Source organism: Elgaria multicarinata, chromosome 2, assembly GCF_023053635.1.
Source record: "Elgaria multicarinata webbii isolate HBS135686 ecotype San Diego chromosome 2, rElgMul1.1.pri, whole genome shotgun sequence".
NCBI classification, from domain to species: Eukaryota; Metazoa; Chordata; class Lepidosauria; order Squamata; family Anguidae; genus Elgaria; species Elgaria multicarinata.
Genome location: NC_086172.1, coordinates 79,937,841 through 79,955,266, shown reverse-complemented (window position 1 = coordinate 79,955,266; position 17,426 = coordinate 79,937,841). Strand labels below are relative to the sequence as shown.

Below are 17,426 nucleotides of genomic sequence, written 5' to 3'. Positions count from 1 at the left end.
GAGGCAATGCCCCAGAACTGTTTTTCAAAGTTGGTGAAGAGTGAAGTCTCCACAAGGAAGCTGTTACAATCTGACCCTTTGCCCTGCCTTGACCACAGGTAAATAGCATTAATTCATTCACACTGTAGATTATAGCCTTGGAGAGGTCCTTTTTATATCACACCAAGCCAGTGGCAGGCATTCTCTCATGAAACTCACACATACAGGATTGTGACATATGTGCTGGTATAGTGACCTGGGACACCCTCTGATCTTATTTCTGCACTGGTAAGGGAGAAAACTCATGAGAAGCTAGATAATTCAAGTCAGGTTGCCAGGGGGCATAGCTCAGTGGTAGAGCACCTCCTTTGTTTGCATTAAAGTTCTAGGCTAGCATCTCCAACTAACAGTCCTAGGTATCAGAGCCGATAGAGTAGACAACACAGGGATCAATGGATCAACTCAGTACACACCAGCTACAGATGTTCATATTATCATAAAATGGTTGAATTCTCTTCATGTCTTCCTTTATGGTACAGCCACTAAGGAGTAGGCCTATTTAAACTTCACCATAATCATTTTAATAATAGTTCTTAAAATTAGTTATAACTATTAACTTATTTATCCTATTGCATTCAAGTCTTCTGTAGCACCCTTTCCAATACAGCTTCCATTCTTCACAGCCACCTACACATGAGCAAAATTCTTTTTGGGGCTTTATTTCAGTCACTCTCATCAGTACATAGTGATGGTTTCTTTCCAGATATTTTGCGCACCTCTCTTTACTGGGCCCCTTTTCCTTGAAAATCGCTTTTCAACAGACACCATAATTACCGTATTTCTTCGATTCTAAGACACACTTTTTCCCCCATATAAACATCTCTAAAAACGGGGTGCGTCTTAGAATCGCAGGTGCGTTTATTATTTCTTAGAATCAAAACTTTTTTTCTGTTGGTGGTACTGAAATTAGTGTGCGTCTTACAATCGATGGAGTCTTAGAATCGAAGAAATACGGTAGAAACTGGTGCTCAAAATACCAGTGGTCGTATCATTGGATAACACACTTTAAATGTTGCAATACTGAAGTGTTTAGGTGCCATGAAGACAGCAGCAGAGTCCCCCTCCACCACCACTTTGAATGCTTCACTCCATTTCTATTGCTATGTCAGATTTAGTATTTCTTGTAAACCTCAACTACATGCCTTGAGTCACCATAGCACACATCCTTTCCGGTTTCTTCTTCCAGAAGTTAGCTAGGTGACCCTAAAGAGGTAGTGCAAGTTGTTTGTAGACCAGGGACAAAATTGGCCAAAGTGCAAATCGCATTTCCATTTCCAGCTCATCAACATCAAGGAAATTTTTTTCAGTCACCTCTTTTTTGATACTGTAGCAATCCAAACTTTTACTATTCCAGACTCTACTCAAAACCAGGATCATCTCCTGTTTCAGCTCATCACCTACCAACGAAACCCAGAAGCACAGGTGTCCCTATAAAAAGGAGGGGATCTCTTGGAAGCTGCGGACCACACAAGGGAACAATGCATCCCAGCCCACCCACCCAGGCAGACACTTAACTTTCCCAGCTTATTATTATTATTATTATTATTATTATTATTATTATTATTATTAATTTATATAGCACCATCAATGTACATGGTGCTGTACAGAGTAAAACAGTAAATAGCAAGACCCTGCCACATAGGCTTACATTCTAATAAAATCATAATAAGACAATAAGGAGGGGAAGAGAATGCAAACAGGCACAGGGTAGGGTAAACAGGCACTGGGTAGGGTAAAACTAACAGTATAAAGTCAGAACAAAATCAAGTTTTAAAAGCTTTAGGAAAAAGAAAAGTTTTTAGCTGAGCTTTAAAAGCTGCGATTGAACTTGTAGTTCTCAAATGTTCTGGAAGAGCATTCTAGGCATAAGGAGCAGCAGAAGAAAATGGACGAAGCCGAGCAAGGGAAGTAGAGTCCCTCGGGCAGGCGAGAAACATGACATCAGAGGAGCGAAGAGCACGAGCGGGGCAATAGTGTGAGATGAGAGAGGAGAGATAGGAAGGAGCTAGACAGTGAAAAGCTTTGTAGGTCAACAGGAGAAGTTTATATTGGATTCTGAAGTGAATTGGAAGCCAATGAAGAGATTTCAGCAGTGGAGTAACATGGTCAGAGCGGTGAGCCAAGAAGATGATCTTAGCAGCAGAGTGGTGAACAGAAACCAACGGACTGATGTGAGAAGAAGGAAGGCCAGAGAGAAGAAGGTTGCAGTAGTCCAACCGAGAAATAACCAAGGCATGAACAAGAGTCTTGGCAGAAGAGACAGACAAAAATGATCGAATCCTGGCAATATTATACAGGAAAAAACGACAGGATTTAGCTACTGCCTCAATATGAGGAATAAAGGAGAGCGAGGAATCAAATATAAAGCCAAGACTATGAGCTTCCTTGACTGGAGTAAGTGTAACATCACTGACAGTAAGAGAGAATGAGAGATGAGGAGAAGGTTTAGGAGGAAAAACAAGCAATTCAGTCTTTGCCATATTAAGTTTCAAATGACGATGAAGCAACCAAGCTGAGATATCTGAAAGACATGCCGAGATACGATCGTGAACATCAGGAGAAAGATCCGGAGAAGATAGATATAATTGTGTATCATCGGCATACAGATGATATTGGAGGCCATGAGATTGAATAAGATTACCCAAGGGCAACATGTATAAAGAAAACAACAGCGGACCAAGCACCGAGCCTTGCGGAACCCCTACAGAAAGGGGAAAAGAAGAAGACGAGCTGCCATTAGCCAACACGCTGAAAGAGCGACCCGCTAGATAGGAGGCAAACCAGCTTAATTTCAGTATTGCTAAACTCATTACAATACACTGACACACAAATCAATTTTCTTCCCTAGGAAAGGATGTTCACGTTTTGTCCAAATCAAAGCAAGAAAGCTGGTCTATTATACCCAGCAAGCCTCAGCACCTCACAAGGGATGGTTCAGATATACTACTCTCCTCACTGTCATAATCTGCTTTATTTTTAATTTTACCACAAGCAGTAGAAATTGCAGGGTGGTCCTTTTCCTATTGCCTGTGCAGGACGTTGGGCATGCCAATTGCCACCCCACCCCACCCCACCCCCAGTTTTGCCAAACCATCAACTCTGCAAAAGCTTTTTCAATGCCAAAAAGCATCCTTGTTCATGCATTGGTTATTTCTCGGTTGGACTACTGCAACCTTCTTCTCACTGGCCTTCCTTCTTCTCACATCAGTCCGTTGGTTTCTGTTCACCACTCTGCTGCTAAGATCATCTTCTTGGCTCGCCGCTCTGACCATGTAACTCCACTTCTGAAATCTCTTCATTGGCTTCCAATTCACTTCAGAATCCACTATAAACTTCCCCTGTTGACCTACAAAGCTTTTCACTGTCTAGCTCCTTCCTATCTCTCCTCTCTCATCTCACACTATTGCCCCGCTCCTGCTCTTCGCTCCTCTGATGTCATGTTTCTCACCTGCCCAAGGGACTCCACTTCCCTTGCTCGGCTTCGTCCATTTTCTTCGGCTGCCCCTTACGCCTGGAACGCTCTTCCAGAACATTTGAGAACTACAAGTTCAATCGCAGCTTTTAAAGCTCAGCTAAAAACTTTTCTTTTTCCTAAAGCTTTTAAAATTTGATTTTGTTCTGACTTTTATACTGCCTGTTTGGTGCATTCTCTTACCCTCCTTATTGCTTTATTATGATTTTATTAGAATGTAAGCCTATGCGGCAGGGTCTTGCTATTTATTGTTTTACTCTGTACAGCACCATGTACATTAATGGTGCTATATTAATAATAATAATAATAATAATAATAATACCATGATTGAACTTGGAAACATGGTTCTAGACCTGGTACAGCGCCTGCTTTGCTGGAATCCACCACCTGCAACTTATCTGCAAGGACACATGCCAATCCACACTGTGTGCTCCTGAGCCAGCTTGTATTCTTTGTAAAAATAATAATAATAGGAACTTCTAGGAGCCAAGAGCTGTTTTGCTAAAGTTGGCATGTGGAAAAAAGCTGCTCCTGGAATGAAAAGAATCCAACTCCATTCCAGAGAAGATTGCATTTCAAGCTAGCACTTGATGCCGGAATTGGGTTACTACATTGTTACACTCCCAGGATCCTTAAGAAAGTGCCCAGAAATGTGCATAAGCAAAAGACAGCAAACTTAAATGAACTATTTGCTTTTCGTATTACTTCTCTTTTGTTCAACTGTTCTCTCATATGGCTAACATTTTTGGTAGTCGTCTCAAGTTTGATTATTCAAGTAGGAGGAAACATTTCAACTTTGAAAATCACCAGAATCTTGACTTTATAGCTTCAGTTCCAACAGTGAGCAATAGGTAGAATGAATATATTAGGTGTTCAGGTTTGGGACAAACACACAGCTCCTTTTACATTGAGCTTTCTACATGAGGCATTTAGTGTGTGCTCATGATTCCTCACTTACGGTAGTTTGCAGGTCCTTTACACAACGTTGTCATCCTCCAGGGCCTCACCTGTGCTTTGCAACCATTCTTGGTAGTTGTTTTGTGTTACTACTGAGGAAAGACTGTTATTATTTATGAATGTTGGGATAAAGTCTAGTGTAAGTGTGCAATTCTGCCAAACAACAGTGCCATCTAGTGCTTGTATAATGGAACATAAGGAAAGGAAGAGAAAGAACCCGGGGGGTGGGGACTTGTGTAAAGGAGCTGATCTTAATCCTGCAAAGAATCCAGAAACAGGAGCCTTGGTAAAGTGGTGGGTTAAAAGCCTCGTGTAGAAAATCCCATTGTGTTCTAGAATGGATACCAAAGTACAAAACACAACAGCCCCTAGCTCAACTGGCACAAGCACATTTAAGCTGCCCATCCCCAAATTTCAACAGGTGCCTGGGAAAAACTCAAAATAAATGTTCATGTGCCATTTTATTAGTTGATTTGAGCCATATACATTTTGTACTCCGGCTTATTTGTACCTAGTGTAAAAATGTGGCAACCAGGTGAACTCCACATGCCTACTGGATCTTTCAACTAAGATTTTTCTGAACAGCAAAAAGCTATTTGAATTGGGGCATATAGATCCTGAAGGTAGAAGGAAAGTTTTACTACATAAAGTCCTGAGCAAAGCCTAAAGTGGCTCTTTGGTTTGTGGCCAGCAGAAGAGGGGAAGGAGATTGTAAGGGTGAGCAACCTCTGGCCCTCCAGATGTTGTTGGACCACAACTCCCATCACCCCAGCCAGCATGACCAATAACAGGCACAACAGAGCCCAACATCTGGAGAACCACAGCTCCCACACCCCTGGTGTAGAATATCCAACCATATTCTTATCCGCCCATATGGTTGAAGACAATTATGAACCACACGCTAGCAACTAGCAAGTCCAGTTTTCGTTTGTCCAAATCAAGTTGTCTCCAATGGATCGTTTTGTTCTTACGCTACCACCAAGTCACTCTATGGTAGCCTGCAGGCCTCCTTTCCCTAATCCTCACACCAATAATATAACTCTTTGGCCCAAACTAGATGTTAAATGTGTAAAAGAATCTTTTTTATATATATATACAGCAGCCAGGACCAGGTGGAGAGAAAGTCAAGATCCTCCCCATGCCGCAGTCCCCCCAAAAGACAAGCAGGATACCACGAGTATAAATTCTTCTTCTGGTTGTTGACAAGCCTATGCTGGAATTTTGGAATTGTTCCAACTGGGCTAGCAACAGCATTTTGGGAGTTAATACAAGCCCTCTTCACCTCCCCCCAGGATTTACTCCAATTTCAATCTTCCCCAACCGGATGTGTGGGACTGCAACTCCCATCATTCCCCAGGCAGGGCAGCAGGTTAGGGAAGGGCTCTACCTCCAGTCAAAAAACCTTCATTTGAAATCCAACGTGTAACCAGACTCCATAACTCAGTTCTGTAACTCATTTGAGAAACCACAACAGAATGTGCTGAGGCTTGGGGGAGCATTCACCAATTTAGTGTAGCTTGCCAGGCTGTTCAAGCTTTATCAGCAAAAGTCAGAGCAAGATCAGATGTTGCTTCCCTGTGATTATTTTGCCACAGGAAGTCCTAAGGGGAGGAGCAGCTCAGCGCTTACAGAACTCGAGCTCTGCATTTCACCGGCCCAAGGTCCATTCCTGGCATTCCTCACTAAATCGCTTCCATCTCATGACCTTCCACTGTTCAGGGAAAACAGGAATAGATGAAACAGACCCAGCTCTTACGTTGATCAAGCACTGGTGTTGGCTTCCTCAAAGAAATTATTGGGAAGGGGATGGGCAGCCCCAACGAACAGGTTTGGCTCAGTTAATGCTTTGCAGATCTGCTCCCCTTGTTGTGAAGTTAAGATTCCATGTTTTGATGGCACACTGTGCACACGGAGCATTCTAGGATGTGGAGCGGGCAGAGCTGGGAAGCCAGCAAGCAGCCAATGATCAGAGTAGGCTGAGGCACTGCGGACAACTACAGAAAGCCCACTGGCCAGCTGGGACAGTGGGTAAAACACAGCAGGGACTTTGAGCTTCTATGACACCTAACTCCCTTTCACCCTTCCCCTCCTGCCATGTTCTGCAAACAGACTTCATTGTGGTAGCTGCTGCAACATGGATGGATGGATGGATGCAAAAAGGCGTAAGACAGTTGAAGAGAGGAAGCAATGTTGGACATCATCGACCTGCAGGGAAACGTTAAGAGTTCAGAAAAGGGAATGCTAGGGCAAAAAGTCTGTTGCCAGAACTGCAAAGAAGTGGGGACTCTGTGTAAATATTGTTCCAAGTTCTAGTCCCCACATGGCCATTGAAACCCACTGGGTGACATTGGGCCAGTCACAGGGCCTCCGCCCAACCTACCTCACAGGGTTGTTATCGTGAGGATAAAATGGAGAGGATTATGTGTGCCGCCTTGGGTTCCTTGGAGGAAAAAAGGTGGGATATAAATGCAGTAATAAAATAAGTAATAGTTCTGTTCTCTGCTAGCATCAGGTCAGGTTTAAAAAGTGATGAACCCAAGATGACACTCAACCTGGGAGAGAGGTAGCAGACGTAGTCCTATCTCTTCTTCCTGCTTGTGTCTGGAGCGGAGGAGTTGGGGAGGGGAAGGAAACAACTTTGACAGCAGGAGAGTTAGTTGTGTTGCCCACTCAGCCATATTCCAACTTACACTCCACATTAGGATGGCCTGCCTCTGGAGAGCGCGTTTTCCTCCTCTGCTCAGAGCCAAGTTTACTGGCAGGTTACGAATGTAATTTGTTGCAAGAGGAACAGAAATCAGAAGGGAACGCTAGGCTTATATCCTTCTGCTTAGCACAAACCCAGTCACAGATGGAAGGGGCAAAATAAAGACTAACACGTTCAGATGCTTTAAACAAGAAGAATTGGGAAGCTGTTGAACTGAAAACGGATAGTCACTGCAAGCTTTGTAAAATCTGGACTGGCAGCCACAAGTCCATCTCTCTCCCCGAGTGAGTCTAGTCTGGCACGGAGAAAATAAATCGGGGGCATTAATCTGCAGCGAGTGAGACCCGTTGTTTAGACGGTGGGCGTTCTCAGTGAAAAGATGGCAAAAGACAAGACTCAACAAGATTTGGATAAGGCCATTCCATCTTAACAAATACACACTTTAAAACTTTATTTATATAAAAATCATTTCATTTTAAAAGCATTACAGAGTGAGCGCAGGACTCAAAGAACAGCAGGATTTCCCCGTCCCCCAGGGGGTGCGAAGGAAAAGCAACAAAACGAAATAAACGTCAGTGAGTTATTAGTCCCTCCTACAGCAGCCTCTCCGCAACTTGTTGCCCTCCGGATGTGGACTACAGTTCCCAGCACCCCCCAGCCAGCCATGCTGGGGGGTGCTGGGAACTGTAGTCCAACTCATCCGGAGGGCGCCAGGTTGAGGGAAGGCTGTCCTACAGCATTGAATTGGTCAGCAGGGAAGGGTTGTTGTTTTTTTTGTTTGGTTCATCTGGAATTTTTAAAAAAAGAAATAGTGTTTTACATTAGAAAAAGTTGAGTGACTCCTCCCCTCAGAAAGCTGATTTACATCTTTAGTCCCTCCCACTCCCCCTAAAGGAAAGAAAAAACTGGGATTGGAGCATATTACAGAGGCACCGAGAATCTTCCACCTTAGGCCTTCCCTCTTGTACAATGTGAACGATTGTTTGGATGTGGAGAGAATCACAGGAGTCAAGGGCAACAGAGCTCCTTCCAGTTACTGGGCCAAGGCATAACTTTGAGGCCGGGAGGAAGGGAGGCGGGAAAGGTGGCGGTCCTCTTCAGTAGAAAAGGGTGGACTCACCAATATGGTGCCCAGAGCTACTCACTATGGTCCCCTTTACTGCTGCTGTGGAGATTAGGACTCAGGTCTGTAAGCAGGCCCTAAATTCCTCTTGTTCCCTGAAGAGGGGAGCCATTAAGGTGCACATCATGATCCTCGCCGAACAGTGCTCTCACCTCGCCCTCCCCAGCCCCATGAGCCTTTAGGTGAGTTCCTGGTCTTTCCCCCTCAGCCTCCTGAGTACAGCAAGGTCACACGGCGACATCAGGATTCCGGTTCCCAGGCAAGGAGTCAAGAGAGAGCGGGAGCATAACTCTATGCCAAAAAAGAAAAGAAAACACCCTCTCTCCAGTCGAGGCACTCCAGCGTCCTGTCTCAAAACCCAGCAAAAGCACCAAGCTATTTCACAGTGGCAAAGAAAGGCACGTGTAAATAGGGACAGATAACTGTTTTGTTCCCCTGCCTGCATGGGAGGATTTGGGCAATATTTACAGATAGTCTGCCTGCCGCCTTCCCTCCCTCACACACTTTCTGCGACCCCAAACTTCTCCCTTCATCAGTCCCCCGGCCCCTGCTCTGCACTCCAATTTAGGCACCCACCACTGAAGTGATCCATCAGCGACCCAAAACCAGATGCCTCATGGTGTCCTCCCCAAGGGAAAGCCAAAATTGCCCCTTTGGGGTATGAAGACGTGCGCCCTTTCCACCAAACGTTCACTTAACATACTCAGCCTTCTTCTGCGACCCTCAAACCCCTGCACCCCATAAGCTGCTCTTCTCCCACAAATAAATAGCTTCCTAAACTCTGAGTTAACCCAGTTCAGACTAAACCATCGAGAAGCGACTAAGAAACGGGAGGCAGCAGATGAAAACGCACACATTCTTCCTCAGCCTATGAGGATACAGAGGGCTGTCCCCTCACAGAGGCACTCTTGAAGGCCATCCAGCATCCAGAGGACCCAGATGCAGCCACTCAGAAGCTGGTCCCTCCTTGGCCATTTCCCACCCTCCCTCAACACCACCACCACCACCCACCACTAGGAATGTTCAAGTATTCCCAGCATCCTTTGTTGCAAAAAATGAAATCACACACAAAAATATATTCTATAGGCTAAGAGAAGGAGGAGGAGGCCCTTGTGCCACTTTGCAACGAAGAGAGCCAGCACATCTCCTTTAAGAAAAACTAGTTCCAGTATGGTCGAGAGTCCAGTTGAGAGCCGTCTGCACCAGTGGTTTCCATCAGCTGCTATGGATACGGCAGGAGCTTGTAACTTAGGTGACTGCCTTAGTCGCTTTAGTGAGATCCATCAGGAGTATTTGGTCTTCAAGAATTGCTGCGTTTTTGAAAAATATTATAGACAAAAAAAAGTGTCCAGAGGATTGGATGTGCAGTCGTCTATAGGGAGGTGTGAGGCCCTCTGGGCTCGGGGGGGGGGGCAGTCATTTTGGCTGGGTGGCTGGACTTGTGTGCCAAGAGATTAAAAAAAAGTGTCAGTCCATTTCACCACGAAGAGTTATACATAGTATGTTATAAACCCAAAACGGAGAAGGCAGATGGTGGCAACTCTTAGATTTTCTGCTGTGGAGAGAGACAGAAAGGGGGGGGGGGAGTTAAAGTCAGCCACAGTACAACAGCAGCAAGCAGCAGCTTTCCACATGACAAGCAAATTAGACATAGAATCATCCAGCGGTCAAAACCTCATGTAGTCTTGGTGTTGCATGTAGTCCCTGAAAGAAGACTGGTTGAGCAAGACCCCAGATTAGACCCTACAAAGATCTGATTGGAGAAGCAGACAATTCTCTCTCTCTCTCTCTCTCACTCTCTCTCTCTCTCTCTCACTCTCACACACACACTTAAACACAGAGGCAGAAGATCACTGTCAGAAAGCAGTAACATACCATAGGGGGATAAGACAAGTGGTCATTCTCCTCAAGGGATTCCAGCCCTTCCTCCTCCTGCTGTAGACATATGTACTGTTAGTAAGGGTGGCATGTTATGTGGGGAGGGGAGGGGGGGCGCTCAGAGGGACAAGGAATCAAACTGAAAAGTCACTGGGGAAAGAGAAGGAGGGGCTGAGCTGAAAGCAGAAAAGTCAATACAGTCATGGGGTTAGTTACTAGGCAAACACCTTAGCAAGCTTCCGAAACACAGGTGGGGATAAGAGGAGAGATGGTATATCCAGCCCATTCTCTAGTCCTAGAAATTCTTGGCCTTTCAAGCTCCGAGTGGCCGTTTCCGCTGCTTCCCCTTCACCGTTTCCAGCCACTCAGACCTTCCCTGCCCATCCTACCCCACCTCTCCTTGCTACCTCAATGCCTAGAACCAATGTGTGCTTGGTAAGAGCCCAGAGGCCTCCAATCAATGGGTATCCCAGGTCTTTACCATCAGTGGTGCTCCCTTCATAGATTCCATTTCTTCTCCAGATCGGTCCAATGTCCTATTATGTTCCCGCTCATTCAGTGTAGAGTAGTTGTCTGAAAGGAAGAGGGACACCTGACATGAGAAAAAGTCACACAGGCCCAAGGTAGGCAGGCTACCAGGGGACACAAACTTCTCTTCCTACACCCCACAGTCCCCCTTGCATCGCACTGGTCAAGCCAGGGAACAAACGTCACCTTCTCCTTCCCTGCCAAGCATACATAGCAAGAAATCAGGAGACAGGTGTTCACACTGAGCATTGCTCTGGGGGCAAAACATATAGTGGGGAGGAAAAAGTGGACACTGTGTGGCCACACAGCACCAACAACACATTACCATCTTAACCATTGGAATGAGGTGAATTATAAATGGAATGAACACAAACAAGAATGGTTCGGTGATTGCATGGTAACCTGGTTTGCACATAATGCTAACCCATGGTTTATTTAACCCATGGTTTGCTGCCCTACCCAGGAATTAGCTGGTAGACAATCGAACAAATTTATTTTCTCAATCCTTAAGTTGTTTTCTTCCCTCCTCCTTCACCCACTCCCTCCCTGTATCTCAAATGTCTTTGCAGCACTGTAATACCAGCATTTAAAGACACTCTTGCTTACCGCCTTTATAACCTGGCGAAACAACCCATGAACAACTCATGGTTTTGGATTCACACATAATGGCAGCCCATGGATTAAAAAATCCAGAGTTCTCAGTACAACAACAAGCCACGGGTTCTCTTTTGGGGTTGTTTGTGGTTAGCAAACCACGGTTTATTAACATGGCTGGGTTCGCACATCGCAAAAACCCAGAATTCAACAACTCATACCATGGGTTAGCGTTGTGTACGAACCCAGCAGGTGAGTGCGAGGGATGGGATAGAGGATCACTTCCTTTGCAATCTTCTCCCCGCCTTCCCACCCAGTAATTCCACCTGCTAGCTAACTCTATGGAACTGACAAGCAGATAGACCTATAATGGTGCTGTCCTGCCCTGGGATACCCTAGGGTAGTGGTGGGGAACCTCTTTTCATCCAGCAAATTCAAGCTTGGAGAAGTTCTCGAGGGATGCATTCCAGTGGTGGGTGTGGCCAAAAACACAGCTCCCCACCCCCATATCGTAGTTTAAAGCTCTTACTGCCAGTAACTCAGCTATTTCAACCTTTTTGAATGGGAGGAAAAGCGGCACAGAAACCAGGAAACCACCAAAATGATTGGCGGTTGGGGAAAAGGGGGTGTGGCCATCCGAGGAACCCTGATTTGGCCCCGGGCCTGAGGTTCTCCACCCCTGCCCTAGGAGGTAACCAGGCCTCTAACATGCCCTGCCTCCTCATTTCAGGGAGGAAGGTATGCCAGCTCTAGTTCCTGTAACTGCCCTGTCGACCCCATAGTAGTGTACGTGCATTAGCTGCCAGGCATTTGGGAGACAGAGATCAGCCTCGCCAAAATGAGGCAGAACCGGCAGGGTAGAAACTTTTGGCTTGCCTGGGAAAGCTCCCTACTGTAGCAGGAGGCATTTGCTAGCAGTAGAGAGAGGCAGGCAATCTGGAGCCAGAGAATGCAGCAGCCCCAGTAGCAGAAGGGAACTTACCTTTCCCCAGGCTCTAGCAACAAGAGCACTGGGATGCTTATGCTAGGCAAAGCTAGAATCCCAGGGACTTAAGTGGCAAGGGGGGGGGGAGGGTCCTGCTGGCTGGAGGAATAGCTACCTGGGTGGGGTGAGGGCCAGCATTGGCAAGGACCTAAACACAGCATCTACATAAACTATGGTGGGATGCGACGGGTGACATGCAGGCCCAGGATGGTAAAGCATTTTTGCCTGAGCAGGTTACGGAGCCAGGCATAACACAATTTTGGAGCTATACAGAAGCAAGGAAGGTTTTATCCAGCAGCACCTCTCCTGGATACATTAAAAAACCCCAATGAACATCCTCTTTCCCACTGAAGCTCCCATACCTGGTCCCATGTTGCCCATTTGGATCTCTTCTCGAGAGGATTTCTTGTCTAGGCAGAAAATAAAAATCAGAACAGAAAGATGCAGAAACCTGATGCCAAAACGAGTTCCACATGGTTGAAATGATCTAGGCTTGTGTTCAGCTGCGGAATGAGCTCCTTAGAGAGGTTCGCCTGGCATAGACTCTTTTCATCGCCAGGTGAAGATCTTTTTATTTTCACAGTATTTTAACATTTTACCATCTTAGTCTTTTAACTTTCCTGTTTGAAATCTGTATCTTAGATCTCTGTATTGCTTCTCAGTTTTATTCTGGTTGTACTTTTATATTGTGTTTTTACATCGTAGTTTAAGTTTTGTACTTTTATAGTTTTGATTGTTGCGAAGCACCCAAAGCGCTTCGACTATTGGGCAGTACAGAACCAACCAATCAGACCACACCATTCACACTGCTCGCCATTCTAACTCCCCCCACCCACCCACCCATCTTACCATCTCCTGAAAAGAAAAGATTTGTCCACGGCAAATCCAAACCTCAAACCACACACTCCAATGCACACATATAAACAATAACATATAAAGTAGCATTTGGTCAGTCAGCCATCTCAGGATAACCTCCACCAAGGCAAGGTGGAAAAGCACACAAACTGAACTTGTACAAAAAGCATCACTTGCAGAACTGTTCCAAGAGCGAAGTGATGCTGTAACTGTACGTCAGTGCAGTGAGAGGAAGTTGCCTGTGTTGCTGCTGCTACTCCTCCTCTGTTAAAATAGTGTTCTTAACCAAGAGCCACATGCTGCTCCAAAAACACAGACGAAGTACATCCATCCGTATGCATGCACAACTGAGCATAATTTAACCTTCTTTGCAGGTCGATTTTAAATGATCTGAGTCTTCCTGTGAAAAAGGAACCAAGTGCCCATTCCTCCAAGCCTGTCTAAACCACACTGAGCCAGGACAGCCCTGCAAGTGTGCGACAGTATGGAGGCCTCATCCACACCACTGAACACTTCTGAGGCAGCCCCAGCTAAATGAAAAGTCTCTTCTCTGGAACCCCAGAGAGCTGCTGGCAGTCAGTGCAAACAATACAGAGCGAAACATTGACCAATCTCTGCGTAAGGCGGCTTCCTGCGTCACGTTCTCCTCTGCCACACAAAAGCCCCAGGGAACAAAGGGGCCTTTTGTTCCTGGCACCAGAACTGGGACTTCTGAAGCGGATTGCAGCCAATTCTCTACCTACCTCCTTTTTGGTTCTTATCAATGAGGGGCAAGGTGCTGTCATCAAAGGAGTTGCCACCCTGACTTCTAGAGGCGTTATTCTGCTGCACCTGAGAAGAAGGAATTGCTCAGTTCATTGATGTTATCATGAGACAGGGCTTATATGCCTGATTTCCTAGCTACCTCCTCAGTACTTGGCAGCATATGCTGCCATCTAGTGTCTGGAGGCACTAGGAGCACCCGCCACCTACACCCAGCACCTTTAGGAGAAGGCAAGTCTACAGAAATTCACCTCTGTGGATGTTGTATGAACAACAGGCAACAGTCACATGTCAAGACTGTGCACAGTAAAACTCTGATGGAAAGCCCAGGTCCATAGGCTTTTCTTTTGAGTTGGTGTGGTGTAGTGGTTGGGATATTGGACTAGGAATAGGAGTGGGAAGAGACTCAGGCACAAATCCCTACTCAACCATGATGTTCAACGAGTGACTTTGGGCCAATCACGGTCTCTCAGCCTAACCTAAATCACAGGGATGTTGCAACGATAAAAAGTAGGGAATGTACTATGCACACCATCTTGGGGAAAGGTAGAATATAATCAATCAATCATCATCATCATCATCATCATCAATAATTCCTGAATCTGTAAAAGACAGCATGACTTGGCAATGCCCGTCATGTTTGTCTAGAAAAACCGCCATGAGCGAGAAAGAGATAAATAATAATTTATATTATTATTATTATTATTATTATTATTATTATTATTATTATTATTTTACAGAAAACCTTCAGAAACTGGACCTACCAAAATACATCCACACCAACATTCAGAAAGCAGTCATACCTAAAATATATTCAATTGTCAAGAAATTCCTGAATCGGTAAAAGACCGCATGACTTGACAAAGCCCGTCATGTGCACCTAGGAAAACCACCACAAGTGAGAAAAGAGAGATGATAATAATAATAGACGTGACCTCTGCTGTGCACTCAAGCACACATGTTCACAAGGCAAGCCCCAGTGACATGCAAGGGCTGATGTGATCCTCTGCTTCCATGAAGTAGCCACTGAGCATTTTCTGTGAGTTGGCTTAACCTGATTTCTAGGCCAGGTATTCTAATTGCGTTTATTGGTTTTTAAAGGGACAATGTCGGCCACAGAAATGGCTCATCCACTAATAAAAGACCTGTCATCAAGTCCAACTCTAGCTCACATTTATTGGACGAAGCACCACTTCCTCCCCCCTGACCCTCAAGTCCTTCCACAACGCATGTTCAGGCTCCAGATACCTGGAAGTCAGCCTTCTTCCAGCCTTCTTTCTCCAGCGGCTTCCGCAACTCTTTATATCCCCAGATGGTCTGCAATACAAGAGCAGCTGCTCTAACTTCTCTCTCTGAGCGGTTCCTAGAAGGAGAGAACAGAAAGATATTACAAAAGAGATAACACACACACACACACACACAGATTGAGATTGAGATTGCAGGGAAGTTGGGGGGGGGGGAATTGTAGAAATGTGTTTCAGGCACCCTCTACCTGCACTCACCCAGATTTGTTGATCAGCACCAGCTTCTCAATGCCTTGTGTCTCCCGCAGTTTCTTTGCTGCTTCCAAGTTGTCCACAATAACCTCGTTTATAGTATTTAGCACAGAGACCACGGTGTCTTCAGAGAGGTTCTTGGCCGGCATCTGCTGTCCCCCTGGCAAATTCTTCACTAAACTGGGGATGGCATGTTTACCTGGGAGTGGGAGTAGATCAGAGTCGGTTAGGAGAAAGAACAGTTATGAAGAGAGGCGGGCAGAAGTGAAAGAGAGGCCTTCACATCCTGCAGTCCTTGCTGAGCTCTTCAAGTGCCCTTGGAGGCTTTTCCTATCATACCAAAAGGGATGCACAGAGCCACAGAGATGGTGCTCTCATACAATCAGGGAATTACAATTCAAAGCTCCTTATTCTCTTGTCCAGAAGACAAAGCTGCCAGCCAAGCCTTACTTAGCAAAGGAAAGGGGGGAAATAACAACATGCCAACCAGGTGTCCTCCAGATGTGTTAGAATACAACTCCCAGCATCCCTCAGCCAGCATAGAGACTGACGTCTTATTTTAATCTACAACTGCACAAGGTAAGTTGATAGTCAACCTTAAAATTGGGGTTCAATTTTGTGAACTGCCCAGGGAGTTTCAGCTATTGGGCAGTATAAAAATGCAATAAATAAATTAAATAAATTAAAGGGATGGAAGGGACTGGAAAAGGACAGGTTGCTTACCTGTAACTGTGGTTCTTCGAGTGGTCATCTGTGCAGTCACACATATGGGCTCTGCGCCTGCGCGAAGCCCCGCTTCGGGAATCTTCTATAGCTAAAAGGCATTTTGGGCGGGAACCCCTCCCCCTCTACTGCGCATATGCAGAGGGGTTCCCGCCCAGATTCCCTCAGTTCTTCTGAGACCCTGAGGCCTCGTCTGAGGAATTTCGACACCTTCAGGTGTACCTAAAAGACACTACTTGATAAATGATTAGTAATAATTGTTGGACACCAAGAGGGGAGCCAGGTGGGTGGGTTGTGTGACTGCACAGATGACCACTCGAAGAACCACAGTTACAGGTAAGCAACCTGTCCTTCTTCTTCGTGGTCTCTGTGCATCACACATATGGGCGACTAGCAAGCTTTTACTCACCGGAGGAGGGTTGGTGTCCTTAGGCAAATAGTGATGACAAAACTGCTCTGCCAAAAGAGCAGTCAGCTCTTGACCTGACGTCCAGCTTGTAATGTGACACGAACGTCATAGGTCGGGCCCATGTCGCTGCCTTGCATATTTCTGGGATGGTAATACCACGATGAAAGGCAGATGACGTAGAAATAGCTCTGGTGGAATGCCCCTTGATCGATTTTGGGGGTTCCAGCTTTTGTAGCTGATATGACAGGGTTATACACTGAACTAGCCAAGCAGAGAGTCTTTGCGATGATACAGCCTGTCCTTTTTTAACCCCTGCATGACAAATAAATAAACGTTGTGTTTTCCGGAATGAGGAGGTACGATCCCTGTAAAAAGCAAGAGCTCTTCTCACATCTAGTGAGTGGAGAGTTTTTTCCAATGTAGTGGTTGGAGATTGGAAGAACGCTGGTAGGATAATGTCTTGATTAACATGAAAAGGTGACACAACCTTTGGTAGGAACTGGATGTCAGGACGGAGCACCACCTTGTCAAGGTGGAAAACAAGGTATGGCTCATCAATTCTTAGGGCACAGAGTTCGCTCGCTCTTCTTGCCGAAGTTATTGCTACTAGGAAAATGACTTTTAATGTAAGAAGGCGTAGATCAGTGGTTGCCAAAGGCTCAAACGGTGGTCTCGATAGTGCATGCAGTACCACTGATAGGCTCCAGGAAGGAGAAAATGTCCTTACAGGTGGGTTTAAGTTTAATACACCCTTCAAAAACTGTTTGAGTGTCGGGTGTGAAAATACTTTAAAGCCTTCAACGCAATCGTGAAAAAAAGAGATTGCTGCTATGTAAACCTTTAATGAAGTAACCTTCAGACCCCTGTCAACTAACTGTAACAAAAAAGACAGGACCTG

The 17,426-nt window shown here is 45.6% G+C and overlaps 1 protein-coding gene across 3 annotated transcripts in view; it reads right to left on the bottom strand.

Moving 5' to 3' along the window:
* Positions 1-7,594: 7,594 nt before the first annotated feature.
* The window catches only part of CTNND1 (catenin delta 1), a 78,014-nt gene continuing 68,182 nt past the window's right edge, over positions 7,595-17,426 (bottom strand). For 2 of the 3 annotated variants that reach the window (XM_063116906.1, XM_063116907.1), the window contains 7 exons: positions 15,403-15,595; positions 15,149-15,263; positions 13,882-13,969; positions 12,646-12,693; positions 10,658-10,749; positions 10,174-10,233; positions 7,595-9,853 (listed from right to left, as the gene is read on the bottom strand). In XM_063116906.1, coding sequence (XP_062972976.1) covers positions 9,842-9,853; positions 10,174-10,233; positions 10,658-10,749; positions 12,646-12,693; positions 13,882-13,969; positions 15,149-15,263; positions 15,403-15,595 — 608 coding nt within the window. In that variant the 3' untranslated portion in view covers positions 7,595-9,841. The remainder of the gene's footprint in view (positions 9,854-10,173; positions 10,234-10,657; positions 10,750-12,645; positions 12,694-13,881; positions 13,970-15,148; positions 15,264-15,402; positions 15,596-17,426) is intronic. The other variant, XM_063116908.1, reaches the window with a different exon arrangement.